General features: G+C 44.4%; 1 protein-coding gene across 1 annotated transcript in view; it reads right to left on the bottom strand.

Moving 5' to 3' along the window:
- The window catches only part of LOC119436000 (sodium/hydrogen exchanger 8), an 86,871-nt gene that overhangs the window by 49,839 nt on the left and 12,358 nt on the right, over positions 1–24,674 (bottom strand). Inside the window, exons 5-8 of the mRNA XM_037702719.2 lie at positions 21,932–22,015; positions 12,553–12,654; positions 10,040–10,218; positions 8,711–8,849 (exon numbers count right to left, since the gene is read on the bottom strand). Of these exons, the coding sequence (XP_037558647.2) occupies positions 8,711–8,849; positions 10,040–10,218; positions 12,553–12,654; positions 21,932–22,015 (504 nt within the window). The remainder of the gene's footprint in view (positions 1–8,710; positions 8,850–10,039; positions 10,219–12,552; positions 12,655–21,931; positions 22,016–24,674) is intronic.

Here is a 24,674-nt window from a genome sequence, read left to right on the forward strand (position 1 = left end):
TGAACCATTTCACGGTGACGCGCATGAAGATGCGGTGGACTGGCTGGAGAAATATGAACGGGTAGCAAGATCGAATCACTGGCGCCCCGACCAGAAGCTTTTCAACGTCTATTTCGCACTCGAAAAAAGTGCAAAGACGTGGTTTGAAAACCGCGAGGAAAGTCTGACAATGTGGGAGGACTTCTCGCGTCGGTTTCTCGACACATTCAGGGACACAAATCGACATGAAAACGCACTGCGCCTTTTCGATATGCGCATCCAAACACCAAATGAAGGTGTCGCCATGTTTGCCGAAGACATGGCGCGTTTGTTTCGCCGCGCAGATCCCAACATGCCGGAGGCTAAAAAGCTCAGCCATCTCATGCGTGGTGTCAAGGAGCAGCTGTTCGCTGGCCTTGTGCGCAATCCGCCGACAACAGTGGACGAGTTCATTAAAGAGGCCACAGCAATCGAGCAGGCGCTGCAGTAGGGGTACCAACAGTACGATCGTCTGATTGCCGGGGCACCGACAGGAGCCGCAGCACTGGTTACAGATGATGAAACCTGCTTGCGCCAGTTGATACGCCAGATTGTGCGCGAGAAAATTGCGAAGGAGAACGCTAGGCTTGCACCGCCGCACGAGTTCCCGGTTGCCTCCGTCGCTGAAGTGGTACGACAGGAACTCCGACAGGTGCTTGCCCGTTCCGAGCCTCGTACCGAGCTGTTATACCAGCCGAATCCATACAGCTACGCAGACGCGGTCCGCCGTCCATCGCCGTCTGAGCCGCCGTACCAGCTGAACACATACAGCCATACAGACGCTGTTTACCATCCCTTGTCTTCCCTGCCGGCGCCACAATACCGTCAACGGCCTCCTGTCGCAGCCTGGGCCCAACGGGAACCTGTCAGACGGCCCCAGCTCCGTAGGGCCGATATATGGCGCACTGAAGATCGGCGACCATTGTGCTACAATTGTGGAGAACCAGGACACATCTATCGTTTATGCCCTCATCGCCCAGCTGGCTACCAGGGCGGCCCATATGCCACTACGCGTCGCCTGGCTGATGAAAACCGTGTCTCCTTCGACGACAGCCGCACTGGCCGGCAAGTGAGCTCTTCGAATCTCCGGTCGCACTCACCGTCTCCAGCACATTTCGCTTCGCCGAACAGCCGCACTTTTGCTGACGTCGTGAGAGGTCGTTCTCCCAGCCCACGGCGGGGAAACTGAAAGCAGCGACCTCAAGGGGGAAGGTTGCAAGTCCTCAAATTGCTGAAAATCCCCCCTTGTTGCTGAGAAAGGAAGACGCCGATAAAAACGTAAATAATGCCGACAAAACTGTGACTGCCGACCTCGCTGTTACGATTGACGGGCACAAAGTGACGGCCTTAGTAGACACTGGCACAGACTTTTCAATTATGAGCGATCTGCTAGCAGACAAACTCAAGAAAGTCGGGACAAAATGGACGGGCCCTTATATTCGCAATGCTGGCGGCCAGATTATGACTCCTACAGGCAAATGTACTGCAAGGCTCACGATCAGGAACGCAGCTTTTGTCGCCACATTCGTGATTCTGCCGGAGTGCTGCAAATCACTCATTTTAGGCATGGACTTCTTCAAGGGAGTATGGCGCCGTTGTCAACATGCGTGACGGCGTAGTAACGTTTTCCCCTGCTAACGACATGACCAATGGAACAGAGCGACAGCACCGCACCTTACGTATTATCGACGAGGACGTGTGCATACCGCCACTGTCTTGCAGCCTTGTTTCCGTCAGTTGTGGCACACAGCTCACCGAAGAAGCGGTCGCAGAACATGCAACCGCCCTTCTCTTCTGCCAAGGAGTCGCCATCGCCCGTGGCATCGTCTCCTTAGTCGACAGGCGTACAGAGGTTCTATTGACAAATTTCACAAATGAACGTCGGTATATCGGTAAAGGCACCACTGTCGCGTATCTCGATGAAATCGACCACACTGAAGACTGTTTTGCTATGCAAGGAGAAGCCAAGGCTTCTACAACGCCATGTACACCCGCCGTCGACATTGGACCGAGCTTAACACCTGCAGATCGACACCGGTTTATGGAACGGCTTGAACAGTTTAAGGACTGCTTCTCATCTACGTCACGAGTTGGTCAAACGCCGCTGACAAAGCATCGCATCATCACGGAGGAGACAGCAAGACCCATCCGACAGAACCCGTATCGTGTAGCTCAGAAAGAACGCGAGGCAATACAGCAGCAGGTTGAAAAGATGCTACAGGATGATGTCATCCAGCCGTCGAACAGCCCATGGGCATCACCTGTGGTGCTTGTCAAAAAGAAAGATGGTAGCTTGCAGTTCTGCATTGATTATCACAAGCTGAATCATGTTACAAGAAAGATGTGTATCCGCTGCCGCGGATTGACGACTCTTTAGACAGGCTACGGCATGCGTGCTACTTCTCCTCTATGGACCTTAAGAGTGGATACTGGCAAATATAGGTAGATGAGCCTGATCGAGAGAAGACGGCATTCGTGACGCCTGATGGGCTTTATGAATTCAAGGTTCTGCCTTCCGGCTTATGCTCGGCCCCAGCCACGTTTCAAAGGCTCATGGATACTGTCTTATCCGGTCTGAAGTGGAAGACATGCCTGGTGCACCTCGACGATGTGATTGTTTTTTCCACCACTTTCGAAGAACATCTAAAGCGGCTGCTGTCAGTTCTTCAAGCCATACGGTCCGCGGGAATGACATTGAAACCTGAAAAATGTCACTTCGGGTTTGAAGAGCTTCAGTTTCTAGGTCATGTAGTTAGTCAAGAAGGAGTTAAGCCTGACCCCAATAAAACTGCAGCAGTCGCAAAGTTCCCTCGACCTACGGATAAGAAGGCGGTCAGACGCTTCATGGGTCTCTGCGCTTATTACTGACGATTTATTGCCAATTTTGCGCATCTCGCCTCTCCACTCACGCGCCTCACAAGAGACGACATTGCGTTTGTATGGGGAGAGGAGCAAGAAGCGGCGTTCAACGTGTTACGGCAGCGTCTACAAACTCCGCCAGTACTCGCTCACTTTGACGAGGATGCGTCAACAGCGATCCACACCGATGCCAGCAACGTGGGCCTTGGAGCTGTCCTTGTTCATTGGCAAGACGGTGCCGAGAGAGTAGTTGCTTATGCAAGTCGAACATTGTCACGTGCTGAGTCCAACTACTCAACCACGGAGAAGGAATGTCTGGCCGTCGTATGGGCAGTCACAAAGTTTCGCCCGTATTTATACGGTTGCGCCTTTCAAGTAGTAAGCAACCATCATTCGCTTTGCTGGCTGACTAACATGAAAGACCCGTACGGACGTTTGGCACGCTGGAGCTTACGGCTTCAAGAGTACAATATGACAGTGGTGTACAAATCGGGAAGACAGCACCTCGATGCCAACTGCCTCTCCAGATCACCTATTGAATCACCGAGCGCAGATGCGGATGAATGCGCAGGCTTTTTAGGTATTGTTGATGTGGCCGCCATCTCTCGGCAACAGCAAGCCGACCAAGAGCTCAACACCTTGATCGAGTTCTTGGAAGGGCGAGCTACAAAGGTGTCGAGATTATTTTCACGGAGTCTACCTTCATTCTGTTTGCGCGATGGCATTCTCTATAGGAAGAACTTCTCTCCAACAGGGAAGAGCCATCTGCTAGTAGTTCCCGAAGTTCTCCGCCGCGAAATCTTGCAAGCCTGCCACGACGAAGCCACCTCGGGCCACCTTGGTTACATGCGAACACTAGCACGAATCAAACAAAACTACTACTGGCCTAGGCTCGCAGAAGAGGTGAAGCACTACGCGAGGACATGCTTTAAGTGTCAGCGACGCAAAGCACCACCGACTAAACCTGCTGGGCTATTGAACCCCGTTCCAGTACCGGAAATGCCGTTTGCTCAAATTGGCATAGACCTCCTGGGCCCCTTTCCACTATCTGACAGCGGCAACAGATGGGTCATAGTCGCGACGGGCTATCTAACCCGATATGCGGAAACCAAGGCAATTTTGAGCGGCACGGCAGCTGAAGCAACATGATTCTTTATCGAGAACATTGTCCTCAGACACGGTGCTCCAGCGATCATCATAACCGACAAAGGAGCCACATTCACAGCTGAGCTTCTGCGCATTGTGCTCACGCTGAGTGGCACAGCCCATAGGAAGACCACGGCCTATCATCCACAAACAAATGGGCTTACCGAGCGCCTCAACAAGACCATCGCAGACATGCTTTGCATGTATGTCGATGTGGAGCACAAGAACTGGGACACAATCTTACCATACGTCACATTCGCATACAACACGGCACGCCAAGAAACAACGAAAATGACGCCGTTCGCTCTGGTCCATGGTCGAGAAGTCACTACAATGCTTGACGCTATGCTGCCTCATGACTGCAATGGTTCAGATGCAGATGCCGCAGATTTCACTGAACGCGCCGAGGAAGCACGACAGCTCGCCCGCGTCAGGATAACTAGTCAGCAAGAACGCGACGCACGACGCTACAATCTCCGCCACCAATTTGCCGCTTATACGCCCGGGGAAAGAGTGTGGTTTTGGTCTCCCGTCCGACGCCGAGGGCTCTCGGAGAAACTTCTACGCCGGTATTACGGACCATACAAGGTTCTACGCCGTATTAGCAACGTGACCTACGAGGTGGTTGGTGATGGTTCATGCTGCTCGAAACGCCGTCAACAGGTGCCTGAGGTAGTGCACGTAGTGCGCATGAAGCCATATCATTCAGAGTGAAGTGGACACCACCAAGCTATCACCTACGAGTCTTTCCGCCACGATCTGATCAGCATCGGGACGATGCTCGCTCTGGAGGGAGGGTAATGCCGCGTCGGTATTCGTGCACAAGTGCACCCTGGCGCCGACAAAGACGACGACCGGGCTGCTCGAGATTACGGAAGGCATCTAGAGAAGAAGAGATTCTTGTTGTTGGCGCCTCTCTGGTTCCTTCTCCCGAGTACGGCGCGGTGCTTCTAATAAAGCTCCTGAGCTTTGTGCATCGCGACAATACGAGCCATAAAATCTACAATCGAATTCAGGATCAGCGGCGTCTAATGAATCAGTCTTCATTACACACGCTAGTTGAGAGAAAGCAATAACTGCAGTCACTTCTCGTAGCTTACAAACTTCATGTGTTACCACGAATTGAGCCCAGTTTGGTGCTAGGTTAGAGCCATCGCTTCAATTGGTGCCGCCACGCTTGTTGACGCAAAGCTTTTGGGGCTCCCGCTAAATCAGTGAAATAGCGTGCCCGACGCAATACCCATTTGCATTTCACGCATGCCCAGTGGATTCGAAGCTATTTCTTTTGGGCCACAAAGTGTTTGGAGCCCCTATTTTAAAACTCTCTACTGCATTTTCGTCAAGTCTCGACTTCAGCACGTGTTGTCGTGTGGTTATGTTTACAACATCGTCTTCATGCCTTATACATATCATAAAAGTGAGCTATTCGCATAATATTTTGTTTGCCTAGATATGAACCAGACTTGAATGTAACAAATTACATGCAATTAATTATACTTGTAACCAATTAAATTTTCTGGTAGGTCTGTAATATATCGATAACTTTTTCTACTCTGTAATGGTCAAAGTAATTCAACTACTTTTCCATTAGCCCATTACGATTTTCAGTAACAAATCGAACATGTAGGCACCTACTTTATTGAAAAGACAAGTTGTAACAGGAGACACAGCTTTGAGCACTTGAATTTGCACAAGACTACAGTAGAATGCCTGCAGTCATGCCACACAACAGCCTTGCAGATGCGCATGTTCAGACAGGCAAATTGGGGCACTCAGAAGTGGTGCCCTCAACTTAATACCATATGTTGGCCGAGGAATTGAACAGGCACTGCCCTGGCTTGATAGTGATGGCCACTTTGGATGCTGATGCCAGAAAATCACCTATGGATGATTTTTTTCAGTTTTCATTGGCCCTACCAGGAGCGTCACTTCTGAGTCCCAGCAACAAGGAAGCGCTGTGCTTCACAGAGGACCCAGACTCAAGCAATGCGGCCTTGAGTAACCACAATCTTGTCTTGTGCACAAGGTGTTTGTACATTAAAACACCACCCTTCCCTCCAGTGCGCACATCTAGTGAGTTTTCAGTGCCGCTGCTGATGCCTTCACATGAAAGCAAGGAAAGATGACTGGTGAAAAGGTTTGAATAGCAGGTGTTAAATGAAAAAAAAAAAAAAAAATGTGTGAAGTGCTGCAGAGGATGCACTGAAAGAGCCAGGCCAGCTCATTCTATTTACAGTGAAATCTCGATATACTGTGTGGGAATCCTCGGGTCCCATGATCGCCGCACGCGCGACGAACGTCGCGTCGGGCGCATGCGCGCCAAGCAGGGTGGGGAGACGGGAACTTTCCTTTCACGGGCAGCGCACGGGAATCGCAAGCGCTATCAGCGCCACCGGGTGTGTCATGTGAGATCCCTCTGACATCGCCCGAGTCTCTTGGGTCCCCAGCAAGCGGCAATTGCAGAAGCCTCCGCCGCCGCTCCCGTTTTCCCGCACGTAGTTAGTCAACCGCGTTCTTGCCGCGGCAATCGCCGCAGCCGCCCGTATTCTCCAGTTGGCAATTCGGAAGTCCTTCTTTACCTGGTGTATTATTCTCTTCAAGGGAACCCTCAGCGATGTCAACTATAGCAAGCTGGCCTGCTCAAAGTGTTAGTTGCAGTCGTAATAAATGCTGTCCGAGTGTACATGTGGTTGTTGCCTATTGTTTCGTCGAGCTTGTACCAGACTGCGGTTGATGCGCAGGCATGTGCCAATCATGGGGCTCAGTGTGCCGAGGCAGAACCCCCCCCTCCCCATTGGCATCGTCCCCCATATCCCAACAACTGAACTTCAGGGGACCGCGGTAAATGGTTCGTTATTCTGAAAAGTCGTTATAGTGAAAGCCCCAAAATGAACCATCCCGCCCATTACCCCTTAAGTTCATAAGTTGTCACCATATGAGCTATCCACGAAGATGTCTAGCTGTTGGCTCTCGGACCGCGCTGTGGCTATTTGCCATATATTCCGGCACCACGCACCACCGAAGCACCGTGTAATAAGAGTGACGCACTCAAAACAGACGCTGACACCGAGAAAACTACCGACAAAAAGGAAGCTCTAGGTCGCCTCCAAAGCTTGTTTGTTTGTTTTTCACATTCCTTGCCATTAACACCGCAATTGTCTCGCTCGAGGCGGACACCTGAACTATTTCAAGCGCAAGCGCGCGTAAATGACACCGCCCAAAAAGTACAAGTGTGACCGTGTGGTAACCTCGTGAGTACAAATGTTATATTTCTCTGTGAGCGTAGCGGCGTAGCTAGTACGGCCACAGAAAGAAGCGCGAAAGAAGGAAGTGAGCTACCCCCGTTGATAAGCGACACTTGTCTGGACGGAGCATGCGCTTGCAAAACCTGATGCGTCGTCGCCTCAGCCAGTGTTTGCATGGTCTTACGCATGACAATCGCCACTTCAGGACCTTTTCAGAAAGAACGGCTCACCTGACTGTTCAGCTGACACACTGTTACCTTGCCTCGGAATGAAAAAGTGCATGTCGAGAGCAAAAGCATTTTGCAGTGGTGCCCGACCCAATTGCGCGCCTTCTCGTATCGCTGGTCCCGCTGCTCTACTGAGCTGCGCTGTTGGAATATCCGTCCACACGGGGCCTTCATGCACAGTGCGTCACTGTAGAGTGCAAGAGGGCCGTCCTAAACCAGGGACGCACTCATTACAACGCATGCCGGCATGTCATCTGCCATCCTTAGCGTTGGAACCAGTGTGCACGCGTGAGCCACAGCCGTTTACCTTGCGTTTCCCGATTTGAGTAATGATCGCGTTGCTTTCGAGGCTTTTTCGGAACTCGTGGAGTGATTATCATGGGTGATTGGCCTTTCGAGAGGCGGCCGCCCCGCTTTCCTGCCGATGCCGTGTGCCAGCGTACTTCTTTTTTATCCTGGGACACCGTCTCAGGTTTTCCGAACCCATGCGTCGTGGCGCCCACTTTCTGCATCTTCTCGTCTGCTAGCTTCCTGTTCCAGCTGCCGTGACTGGATACACGGAAATTTTGGAATCCCCAGATTTTGAAATATTAATTTGTAGTACTGAGGTGTTGTTAACATGAGACGGAAACTAAATAATGACCGTTATTCTGAAAAGTTCGGCATTCTCAAGTTCGTAGTACTGAAATATTTTTACACTTAAACTATAAGAAGTCAGTGGGGGATTTCTGAAAAGTTCTTTAATCTGAAAAGTTTGCTAATGTGGGGTTCATAGTAATGAGATTTTACTGTACTCTGTTTGTGCAATGTTAAAAAAATTTCACAGAAAAGCAATGTAGAAGTAATTGATTACTTTTTAGTAATCACACAATTAATTTTGTAGGCCTGTAATTAGTCATTGTAATCAATTAGATTGTTAATGAAGTAATTGTAATTGGCTAATTTTTATCTGCAACATGTAAAAGTTTGATAAGGACACACATTACCGTACTTCATTATTTATAAGCTTTGCTTAGAATTAATTCAATCAAAATATGTCTTAGCATATATAAACAAATTCACTCTGACCTGGTTTCCTACAGCCTATTTGTGAAGCACAGTGCCTATGTAATGGAGCAGCTGTTAGCAATGAAGCTCTCGCTTGCTGCTACTGCCAGGTGTAGCAATGTAGAAAGAACAAACTAAGTTGATTTTGAACAAAATGCAAAAGGATATAAGAGCTGCTGCTAAGGCAAAGGCCACTCCAATTGCAGCAGAGCAGAAGAAAACTAGAAAGAAGCGTTGAACGCCGTGTAGAACAAGCTGCCCTGTTGTCAGAGAAACCATGCTTGGGCTGCCAGACTCCAAAATGGTCCTGAGAGGAGTAGAAACCAAGAAACCAATTTCAGTTGTGCGTATATTACCGTATTTACTCGATTGTAACGCGGCCGCAATTGTAACGCGAGGGGTGACTTTTTATTGCGTCCATCAAGAATAAATAAAACCGCGAAAGTAACGCGAGGGGTGACTTTTTGTTGCGTCCAGCAAAACAGAAAAAGAAGAAAACCACTTGAGTAATGCGAGAGCACCTGATGCATGAAAAAGTCACAGTTTTGTCCGAAAGGCGAAGCATCAATTGCAATAGCAAATTAGTAGACAGCTATACGGAGTAAAGACAGTAGTTATATCGGCTGCATAAACTTGGACACATTTACTTACTAACTGAATTAACAAGCATGGTGTCAGCACGCACAAGCAGACATGAATAGATCACACTCGATGGCCGCAGACAACCACTGTCAAAACGCTGGCGTGAGCAAGCGCGGCCGCAGCAGCGAGCGAAGGTTCGTGCAGTCTATCGCTTCAACAGAAATTGAGCGGCAAAAGCACAGCGCATACAAAGCCGTGTGGAGATCGCTTTCAAGATACGGTGCGTGCGACAGCCTGCAGCCACGCAAAATACTAGTACTACGCAGTTGCGGCAGAGTACAAGCCGCACCCCCTCCCTCCCACACTTCCTTCCTGCTTTCCTCCTTTCGCACGGGAGATTGAGTCGCCAGTTTCCTTTGCACCCGGTAGCAAGATATGCATTTGGTGCTGCAGCTAAACATTGCCTCCCCTCCCTCCCTCTCATCCCCCCACGGCCTTTCACGTGACTATGGCGCGCGACGGAGATGTCGGATTTGCTCTCCGCCGTGTGTTCACTCTCTGTGAAATCGCGCGTCCCTCACGCGCTTACACTCGCACATTTCACTCGTTGATTAGAATTGGGTGCATCAGTGCACTTTTTAGACAACTTGAATTACGGCATTCGATTGTAGCGCGAGGATCGACTTCAGGTACCAAAAATCTGGAAAAAAAACTCGCGTTACAATCGAGGAAATATGGTATATGGCCTAGACATATACTATTACACAAGTATATGTGGTTCCTGTTATACTTAGATAAAATGAAAACACAAGAATGCCATGAATAAAAAGGTAGGCAGTGGTTTACAACAGCCCAGTGCTGGCTGAAAATTTTTTTAAAAGAAGCGAGTACTAAATAAAAACATGAATGACTCACGTGGCAAGTACGATAGAGACAGCATCATTAAGAATGCTCTCGCCAAATACCAACATGTTGAGAACTGGGTCTATGTCCAAAGCATGAAAGATAGCCAAGGTTGCTACGGGATCCACAGCCGAAATAAGAGAGCCAAATGCAAAGCTTTCAGTGAAGTCCAGCCTGTAGGCCACATCAGCCTGGAGCACAGAGAACATGGTGTATGTCATTAAATAAACTTCCATGATAACACAGATCGATTACTATATAATCATGTTGATCATGCATGTTGGTTGAGACAGAGTTTCACACAGCAACATTTTTTTGTGAAATACCTTGTGAAGTAAGTAGCCAGAAATTAAATCACTGCAGGAGAATTCAAGATAAAGGGTCCCTACAATGACTAATAATTCAAGGACAACGAAGCTTCATTGCTTATAGCTTGCACTAATTTACATTAGATTTATCAATCAGTATAATAACCTACCAAAAAAATATATTTACAGTATCTCAGTCTGTACTCCACTGTAACATTCAGTACCAAGCTGCCTTTCATAAGAGCTGCACATTTCAATAAATAAATTTCAAACTGAATTAAGCATTATTGGGCATTTGAGGATGCAAGGGCACTTCATTTAACGGTAAGCATGATTAAGGATAGTATCTCCGAAATTAAAAGCCTATACTGGCAATCTGAGTGATGACAAAAGCAGATAAAGAGATATGCTTTCTAAACACGTGTACAGCCAACTTTCATTAATTTGACCTTGACGCAGCCAATAAAATTGATCAATTTATGTGGCAGGTCAAATAAAGAAGAGGCAGCAGAAATGCCCGAATACAGTGCTGCTTCATTTGGCAGTGTTTTCCTTGTTCTAGCACACCCCCAAAATTTCATGTGCAACCAGTTTTTATGTGTTCAAAGTAGAAAACTATCGTAAAAATGACATCAAAGCTCCTAAACAAAGTATAAATCTATTGTGCAACCAATATTTTGTAGCATGCTTTCGATTCTGACAACCAGAAAAAGATCAAAACCAGCAAATTTTACCCTCACACAATTATTGTTTATCGTTGTCACTTTCATACAGCACATTATTTCTGCCTATGGACCCCATCATGTTGCACTTCATGCAGTCTATTGTATGCTTGATATTCCACATTTATTCCACATTTACAAATGGTTTGGTGGCCCACGACTAGACTAACCACTTTGCCAATTCATTCTGTGATGAATGCAATTTCCGAGAACGCCAAAAGCACCTAACATGACTTTGCTGCCACAAGCTTAGCATGTATAATAACTTATCTTTTGAATGAGCTTTTGCAACCAAAGACTGAAAGTGACGCATTGGCATTGCCATCCTATGCAAGAACTTGCTATGTCACAACCTCGTAATGACAATGGTGATGATGCTGGTCCCAACAATAGCCTGTTTTGAATGTCATGAACACAGTTTGTATTTGATTGCAGCATGCAGACAATGTTCATATTAATTTTCTTTGACAAAATATGCTTTAGAAATGGGTAAATGTGGCAATAACTCATTGTGAATTGCCGTTTTCCCTTAAAAATCTTCCAAGGGCAGGACAAAAACAGATATTTTTGGTGGGAGATCACATGTCTGATGCATTCACTGTCTCCTAGCATCACCAAGACGTATGCTGCAGCCATTGGGGTCATAACTAGAGTCACCAGATAAGTCAGGCCCGCTATCTGGTGAGGGCCAATTACAGGATTGAAATAATTCAAGTTTTGGCTCATATGGGTACCAGCCAGGACCCTCGTTAGAAATCACATTAACCAAAAATCGAATTAGCCGAAGTCAAATTATAAAAGTCTACTATAGATTAAAAACTACGCAGACCTTCCAGTAAGAAAAAGTTCCATAAGAAGGCAAAATAATGTGAGATACAAAGCTGTGATTTATCAATATCCAAGCAGAAACTGTCTAATTGGTAGAAAATGGAGGGTGCTCCTAGGTAAAACAATGCAACTTAACAGCACGTAATATTATGACTCCATTGACAGCCCCAATATGTTGACTCCACTGACAGGCTAAATATGTTGCTCCACTGAGATCCAGACCCACACTCCTGTTTGAGGATTAGTCAGGTTTGCTTATAAATTTTTTGATGATGCTATACGAGTTGCCATTCATGACTAATCATGAGAAAAACCTACATATTGAAAAACTGAACAACTTTCACCCCATTTAAAGAAACATGTGGTGCCTTGAGAACAAAATTGCTCCATCCCTGCAATTACTTAATTAAGCAAGTCTTTTAATGTGACAAAAAAAAAAAACTTTGATTCTTAATGGAGTTACCTCTAGTAACCCATTAATATTAAGGGAAAAGCATCTTTGTGAGTACGTGATGCCTGCTGGGAATGTTCACATCGATTGCAATATATACCAACCGGTAGGTGGATATGAAATGTTACGAATGATATGGCACATTGGCTGTTGTGACAAGAGATAAAATGCTTCAGATTTTAGGTAACGGTAATTCTGAAGAAACCACAAACTCACCAAGCCAAGCAAGTAAACACCGCCACCAATAACCAGTGCAGAGATGGTTGTGCCAACAATAGAAAATACCAGGATGGAGCCAATGTTTTGGAAAAAGTTACCCTGCAATAAATTAGAGAAATCATTAAAAGCATACCCAGGCAGTACAACAAGCAAAGTAAGACATATGTTATAGGAAGTTATCGTTCATTCGGCACAAGTTTTGTGCCAACCACTCAATATGAAGCACTCTTTTCTCTGACAGTGATTACCTACTATTTTGTAGAAGCTCTGCATATACAGGCACATAATTCGATTCATATCCACTCCACATGGCAAGTGCAACCATTTATAATGCATCCACATTACTAAATGCTACAGATATTTTTAGACAGTACATCACAATGCATCAATTCAGAGTCCAAACACAAGCTGCCTACACTGAAATATGAGTTGCATATTCTTGTTTCTTTCAGAACATAAAGCTAGTTGTACATTATAATAGACCTTGTTGCAAAAATACCTTATTCCTGAGTATCTTCTAAAAATTTGCAAATTGTTAGACATATTTTTCTTTTTTTACTACAGTTTCAGTTTATTATTCATTCAAGATACATGGTTGTTAGTAGTATACAGGCGAGGGTTCCAAAGTCAAACGACTACAGCGGGACCCTCGGTTAACAAGATTGGTACAAAATGATTGATACAGCAGTATAAAGTTATGCAATCTACAAGTAAATAAATAGTGAACGTAGTAGTAGAAAGGAATACATTCGATTCTATACAAGGAGTCATACATGCAAATAAAGAATTACGCACATTATCAATCTAAATTGTACAAACCTATTTAACAAATGAAGTACACACTTTATATACTAAGTAAATTAAACAGGACAACTAGTTTTACAAAATAAAATTTTGAAGTTCATATTTGAATGCATGCAAAGATGATGATCTAAATGCATAGGGTAAGTCATTCCAAAATTTATTTGCCGAGAAGTAGGATATCATTTTGGCACAGTTTGTATTACATTTAGGTAATATAAAGTTGTGATTATGATGCTGATATATGGGGTTTAACGGCGCAAGGGCCAATAATGGCCAAAGAGCGCCGGGCCAGTGTTAATGAGTTTAAATTGATGCGATGGATTACGAGTGGTGGATATGACGTGGCTGTAAAGGGGCCTAAAATTGTCGCTGTAAAGTGCATAAAATTTACAGGTAATAAGATTATGGGAATGACTAATGGCGTGTGCTACGAACATTGAATATGCATTGCAAATAAATATTACTATTTGCAAAATATGTCCGATGCGAAAATTGGCATGAAGCACTATTGCCTCAACAGAGCCCTTGAACATAAAGGCCTGGAGGCATGTGCTATACTAAACACTATCGCAACAGCATCCTCTGGCGGGAGGATGTGCTACGAATATCTAGGGCTAATTACATGTAGTACCACGTCATTCAAGAAACCTAGGACTGCTTTGGTATTAAAAATCGGTTCTTTGCCAAGAAACATATTGGGATGGATAGGGATATGGTATCGGTATGCAAGAGGAAAATGTTTCCTTCTCTCTGTTTCGGCTTCCTGGCACTCCAGGAGGACAAGGAGGACGGTCAGCCTCTCACCACATCGACCACAGGTTGGAGGCTCGTTACCAGTCAACAGAAAGTTGTGAGTTCCATATGTGTGTCCTATTCTGAGACGGCAGAGTAGGACATCAGTTCATCGTGTTTTAGTTGTACAGGGCCAGAAACCTAACTGTGGCTTAATCAAGTGGAGCTTATTATTTGCTTCACTGTCCCACATGCGTTGCCAGTGGCTTCGCAGTTTCGTTCGCAACAAAGGCTTGAGATCTGCGATGGCAATAGTACTGCTAAGATTAGTAGCTTGAGATGTAATTGATGTGGCCATTTGGTCTGCTAGCACATTACCTTCGATGGATCTATGACCAGGAACCCAGCATATTGTCACTTGTCTACCAGATGAGTAGATATTGCACAAATATGAGTAAAGTTCAATAAAAACAGGATTTTTGTGTTTCCTTAAAGACATTAGTGCCTTTACGACACTTAAGGAGTCCGTGAATATTATTGCCTTCTGTAGTTTTAATTTCTTGATGTGTTTAACCGCACACAGTACTGCATAGGCTTCTGCAGAGAAGATACTTGTATATCGGTTCAATACGTCTGATTCCGAGAAAGATGGACCGACAGCCACGTAAGATACGCCAGCATGTGACTTGGACGCGTCGGTGTAGAATTCAGAGCAAGAGTATTTCCATTGGAGTTCACGGAAATGCATTGCGATTTCGAGTTCAGGAGCGTGTTTTGTTACCTCTACAAAGGATATATCACATTCTATCACCTGCCACTCCCAGGGCGGTAATAGCTTACCTGGAGGCATTAGACAGTGTTCAAGAAGTGGGACATCCGTCTCTTCGCCAAGCTCCCTCACGCGCAGTGAGAAAGGACGTCTCACAGAGGGTCGGTTATGAAAAAATGTAGTACATGACAAATCGTTAACAGTTTTATAACACGGATGTTCATGATTAGAGTGGACCTTGAGGAAATACGTGAAGCTGATGTATGTTCTCTGCAGATGGAGTGACCACTCATTCGATTCTACGTATAAGCTTTCAATAGGGCTTGTTCTGAAAGCGCCGGTGGCCAGGCGGATACCTAGATGGTGAACGGAATCTAGCATCTTTAGTGAGCTTGGGGCGGCAGAATGATATACTACAGCGCCATAATCTAGTCGTGAACGAATCAGATTCTTATAAAGGTTCAATAGACACTTCCTGTCGCTGCCCCATGTTGTATGAGATATAATCTTCATTAGGTTCATTGTTTTTAGGCATTTTGCTTTGAGATATTTGATGTGCGGAATGAACGTTAGCTTGGAGTCAAGTATGATGCCTAAAAAATTGTGGTCTTTGTTCACAGGTATTTGCTGTCCACACAGTTCTACACAAGGATCTGGGATCAGGCCTCTCTTTCTTGTGAAAAGAACACAAGAACTTTTGTGGGGGTTAACTTTGAACCCGTTTTCGTCTGCCCACTTAGACACTTTGTTTAACCCCTGCTGTACCTGTCTCTCGCACACGGCCAGGTTACAGGACTTGAAGCCCATTTGTATATCGTCCACGCAGACACAATAAAAAATAGCCGGTGGTAATGAGGCACGAAGTGTGTTCATCTTCACGATAAACAGTGTGCAACTGAGCACGCCTCCCTGCGGCACACCAGTTTCTTGTATAAATGGATGCGACAGTGCATTACCTATTTTAACCCAGAATGTGCGGTTGTGTAGGTAGCTTTCAATAATGGTTAACATATTACCGCGGATGCCCATTGCCGACAGATCGCGCAGGATTCCGTAACGCCAGGTCGTATCGTACGCCTTTTCCATATCGAGAAACACGGACAAGAAGTATTGTTTGTGTATGAAGGCATCACGAATGTTTGCTTCGATGCGCACGAGATGGTCGGTTGTAGACCGTCCTTCTCTGAAGCCGCACTGATATGGATCAAGAATTTTGTTTGACTCAAGGAAGTGTAAAAGGCGACGGTTTATCATTTTTTCAAAGAGTTTGCAGATACAGCTTGTGAGGGCTATTGGGCGGTAACTTGTTACTAATGTGGGGTCTTTACCTTGTTTCAAAATCGGAATGACAAGGGATTCTTTCCATGCAGTAGGTAGGTACCCGGTAGCCCATATAACATTGAAAAGTGCGATTAGCGTTATTTGAGTGTCACTGTGAATGTGTTTAATCATGTCGTACATGATCCTGTCGGGTCCAGGTGCAGAGCTCCGACATGCAGTCAAGGAGGCTCTCAATTCGGCGATGTTAAAAGGCATGTTATAGGGTTCGTTCTGTCTGCATTTGCGGTCAATAGCCTTGCGTTCTGCGATTTGTTTGTATTTTAAGAATGCCTCGGAGTAATTATTTGAACTAGACACGCGCTCGAAGTGTTCGCCAAGAGCGTCAGCTTGGTCTTCCAAGCTGTTCGCTTCGTCATTCACTAGCGGCAACGGATGAATTTCTTTTCCCTTTAGCCTCATTAGCCGGTTCCATACTTTTGCCTCTTGAGTATACGAATTGATACCTGAGAGAAACCTCTCCCAACTTGCCCTCTTCGCGTCTTCGCGTCCTTCTTCCCTGGGATTTAACATGTTTAAATTCTATTAGGTTTTCAGCCGTAGGACATTCACGTAGTTTGCCCCAAGCTTTATTTTGTCTCCTTCGTGCCTGTCTACAATCGTTATTCCACCAGGGGACCCGTCTTTTGAATGAAGTGCCACTTGTTTGAGGAATGAACTTCTCAGCGGCGTCAATGATAAAAGCAGTAAAATATGATACGGCATGATCTATAGTAAAATTGCTTATAAAATCTCGTGATAAGTACGTGGATTCCCTAAAGCATTCCCAGTCAGCTGAGGCCAGTTTCCAGCGAGGGACATGGGGAAGAGAGTCATGTTCGGTTACTAAGTTTAGGGTTACTGGGAAATGATCACTTCCGAATGGGTTTTTAATTACATGCCATTCTAAATCAGGGAAAAGTGAGGCAGAGCCAATTGACAGGTCTATTGACGAACATGAACTATGGTGGATATTGTAATATGTTGGTTCCTTCTTATTAAAGAGGCACGCACCGGAGTTAACAAGGAAGTTTTCAATGAGTCGACCTCTCGCGTCACATCGCGAGTCTCCCCAAAGAGTATGATGAGCATTAAAATCACCAGTGATAATGTATGGTTCTGGGAGCTGGTCGATCAGGCTGTAAAATTCTGTTTTACTGAGGTGATGGTTGGGTGGTATGTAAATGGAGCAAATCGTTATAAGCTTGTTAAATAAAATTGCTCGCACAGATACAGCTTCGAGAGGCGTGTGGAGGGCAAACTGTTGGCAAGCAACAGGCTTATTTACAGCTATGGCTACACCTCCGGACAAGGCAGAAGCGTTGTCACGATCTTTACGGAAAATGGCATATTCTTTTAGAAAGTTGGACTGTGTAGGTTTTAAGTATGTTTCTTGGACACACAGCACCTTCGGATTAAATTTATGCATGAGTTCTGTGATGTCGTCGAGGTTACGAAGTAGTCCTCTGACGTTCCACTGTAGTATCTGTGTGGTCATGTTGTAGATAATGTTTGTGCTGTGTGTCTCGTGTAAAAACACTAACTTAACCTACAGAGCCCTTGTCGGGCCCTGTGATGCGGGCTTTTTCTTTTTTGGAGCGGTCGAGAGATTCTCGCCGCTTCTTAGGCGCTGGCTGCGCCGTCTGGCTTGAAGATGTGTCCATCGGCTCATGCGGCACGCTGGACACCCGCTCTTGAGAGCGGTTTGTTCGTGGTGAAGGCCTCGTCTCGAGGGGCGAGACCTTGGAGGCCACCAGCCCGGAGGTCGATGGCCCCTTCTGGGATGGCGGAGCAGGGCTAGCTGCAGCCGCCGAGGGGGCAGATAGCTTCACCGCCGGCTCACTACGCGCGGGCCGGACAGCAGCCGGAAGCCGCTGCGGCGCTGCCCCCTGGCGCGTCACATCGGCAAAGCTGGTTTTTGGCAGGTAGGACACCTGCCTTCGTGCCTCTTTAAACGAAATGTTTTGTTTGACTTTTACTGTGACTATTTCCTTCTCTTTCTTCCACGACGGGCACGACCGGGAGTAGGCGGCATGCTCGCCATCGCAGTTGACACATTGCAGTTTGTTTTCACAGGATTCGGATGCATGTTCGTGGGCACATTTCGCACAGGTGAGACGGCCACGGCAGTTCTGCGAACTGTGGCCAAATCTTTGACACTTAAAGCAACGGAGAGGGTTCGGAATGTAGGGCCTCACTCTGATCTTTATGTATCCTGTCTCTATGGTCTCGGGCAGAACACTTGTACCGAATGTGAGAATAATGTGTTTCGTTTGGATCTCTTTGCCATCTCGCCTCATCTTAATTCGTTTTACATTGATCACATTTTCATCTTTCCAGCCTTCTAGAAGTTCAGCTTCGGTTAGGTCCATGAGATCATCATCTGAGACGACACCACGAGTGGTGTTCATCGTGCGGTGCGGGGTCACTGTAATTGGTATTTCGCCAAAAGACACTAGGGTATGTAACTTGTCATGTTGTTTTTTGTCGCGGAGTTCCAGCAGGAGATCTCCACTTGCCAACTTTGTAGCCTTGTAGCCTGGTCCTATGGTTTCAGTCAAGCATTTCGCAACGAGAAAAGGTGATGCAGCTCTTGCGTTCTTCTCTGGCTTCTCACTATGGATCACGTGAAATCGTGGAAAAATCTCTGTCTTGTGACCAAAAAATTGAAATACTTCGGTGCGCCCCCGTTTCGGTCGGCGATCAGCAAGTGCAGGAAAGGAGTTATCCATATATGTGGAATGTGTTTCGGCGGTGGCGCCAGCCACCCACCATGGAGCCCAACAAGGGGACGCTGCAGAATCTGTAAGGAACAGGTCCTGCAAACGCCAACTGTACGCCACCGCTATAACCAAATACATATACCCAAGGCAGGATATAATGCACAAGGTTAACCCTTGCTGCCCGCGAAGTCGGAAGTGATAGGAAATGAAGAGAGGACAGGAAAGATTGAAAGGGAGAGAGAAAGACAAAGGTTGGAGGGAGAGAGAGACAGGAAGGGCAACTACCGATTTCCCCCGGGTGGGTCAGTCCGGGGGTGCCGTCTACGTGAAGCGAAGGCCAAAGAGGTGTGTTGCCTCCGCCGAGGGGCCGTAAAGGTCCAAGCACCCGGCATCGGCTCAACCCCCAGGATCCCCTTTTCCCCGGATACGGCTAAGCCACGCACGGTTAAACGTGGGAGGGTCCAACCCTCGTGTGCTCGGGTCCGTGGTGTCGAAGTTGTGATTATGGGCAAACCTAGTGCTATTGGTATTTGTGAGCAACCTAGAGTCTATTAATTGAAGTGCGAGCTGTTCATTAAGTAATTTAAATAGAATGATAAGTAAATGAAATTTAAATAAGGCAGATACAGGAAGAATGAAGTTAGACTGAAGGAGCGGAGAAGCATTAGAGTAAAAAGAACTGTTGGTAATAATGCGAATGGCCTGGTTCTGAATGTGCTGTATGGACGAAAGGTGGCAGTTATATGTATTTCCCCACGAAGTAATGCCATATGTGATGTGATTATGTATGAAGGCAAAGTATAAAGACAATAAGGCATGAACAGAAAAAAATGCACGAGATTTAATGAGAGCTCTTATACCAAAAGCAGTTTTTTTGTTTAACATAAGCAATATGATTAGTAAACTTCAAGTTAAGGTCTAATTTTATGCCAAGGAAAGATACACAATCAGCCGCTGGGATTAAATGATGGTCTATGGATACTTGCGGTAGATAAGGGAGAACTTTTCGAGATGTTTTAAAAATCATGAACTCAGTTTTAAGTGGGTTTAAAATTAGGTTGTTTAAATGACACCATTGAACAACTTTGATCAATTTGCTGTTCAGCTTAGTGATTAACATTGCTAATGATTTATGTGACATAGAAATGGTGGTATCATCAGCGTAAAGGACAACTTTAGACATATGTCTAATACAATCAAGATTAATACAAGATTAATACAATCAGGTAAATCATTAATGTAGATACAAAACAACAAAAGGCCCAAGTATTGAGCCCTGCAGTGCTCCTTGATTAATGACCTTAACGTTTGAATAAACGCCACCTATGCAGACTGATTGTTCGCGATCAAGTAGGTTTTTTTTTTTTTTAAGTTAAAGGTGGACCAGTTATACCCAATGATTCTAGTTTAGTAAATAAAATATTATGATTAACAGTGTCAAACGCTTTAGTAAAATCAAGAAATACAGAACCGACAAAATTGCCGTTGTCGATTGGAGACTAAGAAATTTGTTAATGATAGTAAAGCTAAATTGGTTGAACTACCTGCACGGAAACTGAATTTGCAAGACTTTAGCAACTTACATTTGTTAAGGTACTTGTTAATACGTTTCAGAAATAATTTTTCAATAATTTTGCTACTTGAAGACAAAATAGAGATAGGACGACAGTTTAAGACCTCTGTGATATCACCTTTTTTGTGCACCGGGATTAACTTAGCCTCCTTGAGTGAGCTCGGAAAGATAACACATTTATTATATTGCTTAATTGCTTATATTACAACACATTAATTATATTGCTTAATGTTTCCGCAATATATGAAGCAGCGAGCTTTAAGTGATACGCAGAAATATTATCTAGCCAGGCACTACAGTTTTTTAGATTTTAGGATTGTAGAACGCACTTCATCAGGGATGACAGGAAAGAGAAAAAATTAATGGTTACAATGGGTAAGAGGATACGATGAAGCTACGGGCCTATTATTGTATGTCTCATAGAAGTAATCACTAAATGAGTTAGCAATGCCAGATGCCTCTGTGTAGATTTGTTGTTAATAATTTATTTTATCAATTATTCTACTAACCTGTGGTCTACTTATAAAGTCATTGAAAAGTTTCCATTTTTTCTTGGGGTTATTTTTTGTCTTACAAAATTCTTTTTCATAATAAAGTCGTTTTGATTTTTTTAGAAGGTTATTCAACATATTACTACATTTTTATACCTAAGTTTTAGACCCACATTGAATGGCTGTTTTTTAGTTTTCCTGTTGAGATCATCTTTCTTTCGCATGCTAGTTAACAAACCTATACATATATATATATCTTTTTTTCTGATATGCACTCACTCACATCTCACAATCTCATCCATGCAGATTCACCAGTATTTACATTAGCCAGTACTGGCTCATAGTCACACTTGTGTCCATTCACACATAGGCCCATTTACACTCATTGGCTCCCACTCACACTGACATACAGTTTCATTCTACCAAAGAAACACATGTAAAAAAATCACTATGAGTGCATGTGCTGACCTATGTTCTTGAGAGCAAAGAAAGCCGAGTTGGTTTTCCAATGTTGCACAACTCATGATTCAATATATATATTCTGACATAAGCAGAATTGAACAGCACCTTGCAAAATGAGTAGCGCGAGACGAACTTTCATGAAAAACCCACAAGAATTTCTTTGAATACAAAATTTCCAAGATACATTTTAAGAACTTCCTCTCTAGTTAAATGCTTAATAATATCATACATTTGGTAGTTAATTCATTTTATAAAATAACTCCATGCTGTGTGTTTTCAAATTTTCATTCTAAGAACAAACACGTATGACCTGTGACCACTGAGAAAAAAATATGCTGAGAGGTTCGTAGCAAAGGCTTCAATACTGGAGTGAGTTTCCTGCACGTCCGAGTTGATCAGAACTTAGGTAAATTGTTTTTTCATGCTTTTTCCTTACATGTACACACAGCCGCAGCACATGGTTTGTAGCATCATTGAACATTTTCACAGGTTGCTAAATGTATACCTTGTGCAAGTTGTACCCAGATTCATAGATTATGGGTGGCAGCAGAACCAGAAAAAACATAGTTGGACTGAGAGCCTCTTCCTTCTGCAAAAGATATGTTTTAAATGCGGAGAGTTAGTGTCAAAAACATTTTCACAAGAACTTCGTTTACATGATGGAAATCGAAAACCACTTACACTGGGGCAAACAATACGGTACTCCGACATCACGACTTGGCGCAGAGGTGAGCTTCTTGGAATATCAATGCAGACAAAACATGACCTACATAACCTCTGTTTTCCTTTATATGTATTTGTGAGGAGAAGGGAAAGTCCACTTTTACATACTACTTGACTAGTTGACCGAGTGTTTTCAATAGAATTTGTGAAACAAAAATGTTCAGATAATTGTGAGTAATATCCAGATAATTTCTTTCTATGATTATAGATGCCGTGGTTTTAATTTTTCGGGGCTGCAAAGAAAGCACGCAAGACTTGAAAAATACCCCGTGACTATCCGCTTATGCACAGTGACATTAGTGCCCTCAAACATGCCACGAACGAATGACTGATGCTCCACACAGATTGAAGGCATGAACAGGCCTTGAGCAACGGAGATGGATCAAATACTATGGTCTTGGTTTCCACTTTTTCCAAGATATCTTGTTGGTTGAAGCTATGGGACATGCGATAAATGATGCATGGCAATTCTTGAAGCTCTGTCAGTGTTATTCTTGTTGACAGGCAGCGTAAAGGGTGAGGATGCTTTGCGGTGAATGGCGACATATCGGAGATGACTGGGGTGTGGCCATCCCCTATAATTTTTTCTTGCGGCCTGCCTTCAGTCTGCGTGCAGCGCCGATCCTTCTTTGGTGGTATGTTTGAGGACACTAATGCCACTGCACATAAGCGTGTAGTCAGGGGGCACTTTTTCAAATCTTGCATGCTTTCTTTGCAGCCCAGAAAAATTAAAAACACAGCATCTATAATCATGGAAATAAATTATCTGGATATTACTCAACAGCGGAACTTCTACATTGAATATTTGCATTTAAATCAATGCTTTAAAAGTTTGTTAATTATTGTTAATGAATTACCTAAGCTCCTAGTAAAAATCACTTTGAGTTGTTCAAGAGGACAGAGAATACTAAGTTTGTTGCACTCTTTTAACTCACACATTAACTGTTAAAAGTTTGGCACGACTTAGCTGAAACACCCTGTATCCGTTTGGAACTAGCGGCCTACCATTAAATCCCCTCATATCGGCTCATTTAAACGGGCCCTAATGAAACATTTCTAACGTACCTAGACCATGTATTGAAATTAGTATTTTACTTTTTGTTGTTTGTGATTGATTCTGTACAGCTGCTGTACTGATACTGTACCTGCACTCAATAATTTGTGTTGCATTTTGCATGTGTTTCTTTTTGTGTGCTGTTACCACTATCTTGGTCATTGTGTCTTCAGTCTTGCTACTGTGTGTGCTTTCTACAAAATACTGAAAATTTTGCTGAGGTGATTGATCACCTATCGAATTTTTTAATATATATATCTTGTACATGCCCTCTCAAGAGTGATGAATTTTTCCATGGGATCCATGGGATGATGATTTATCCATGCTGATCAGCCTTGTGGTTGCACTCAAGTCGGGTTCTTGTTCCTGCCTGTGGCTAGCGACTACAAGTGCCGAATTCCTACTGCACTGCTTTGAAGCACCTTCCTTCATCATCGTTCGCCGCGCATTACAAAACATTCTATCTAAACCGAATCGATTCCAGAGGGGGCGGGGTGTTACTGTATTGGTTCAGAGAAAATATCGAATGTCAACTAATTGAACGTTATTGCCTAATAACATCTGACTTCGAAGTGCTTACACAGCATGCAGACAAAACCGTACTTTCTGTCTGGTACCACCCCCCAAAGGGCAGCGTTACTAAGTTCCTGGAATTTTACGACTCTTTTCTAACATTTATTACTGAAAATAATTTTATTTTGATTGCCGGTGGGGACTTCAACATTGATATGGGTTCTAATAACCAAAATGCACGAGATTTTAGTACTGTTACATTTCCAATGGTTTCAACAATGTAATCACTGAACCCACTAGAATCACTACTGAGTCCAGTTAGACCTTCTTATTACAAACTCACAACTATGTACAGCAAAATCTGGAGTGATATCACATCATATAAGCGACCACCTGCCTGTGTTCCTCTGTATTAACGGTAGCAGACTACAGACAAACAATAATGAGGAAATATACCATCAGATAATAACAGGTCCTACGCTTCACAGGTTTCGCGAGGAGGTGCTAAAGGTTGACTGGACGTATGAAAGCCAGTTAACCAATGCAAATGAAGGGTATAATGTGTTTCTTGATCAATTTAAGAAATTGTATTGCTCTCATTTTCCTTTGAAGTCTCGCCGCAGAAGTCGTAAAATACATGGTAACAACGGAATTAAGGCATGAAATGAACATAAGGGACCAACTTTACCAACAATTTCTTAGCACACGAGCGCCTGATGACTTAGTCATTTATAAAAAACACAGAAATAAACTGAGCAAAAACCTGAGATGCGCACGAATAGAATACAATCTTTCTTTTCTAAACGCTGAACATGACAGACATGATTTACTACGGTCTCGACTGAACACGCTCCTACACCACCGCAAGTTTCACGCCACACCCTTGAAACTACAATTCAATGGCCAAGAATTATCTGGAAATGATTTAGCTTATGCATTTAACACTTTCTTTTGTAAG

The sequence above is a fragment of the Dermacentor silvarum genome, chromosome 1 (genome assembly GCF_013339745.2).
Source record: "Dermacentor silvarum isolate Dsil-2018 chromosome 1, BIME_Dsil_1.4, whole genome shotgun sequence".
NCBI classification, from domain to species: domain Eukaryota; kingdom Metazoa; phylum Arthropoda; class Arachnida; order Ixodida; family Ixodidae; genus Dermacentor; species Dermacentor silvarum.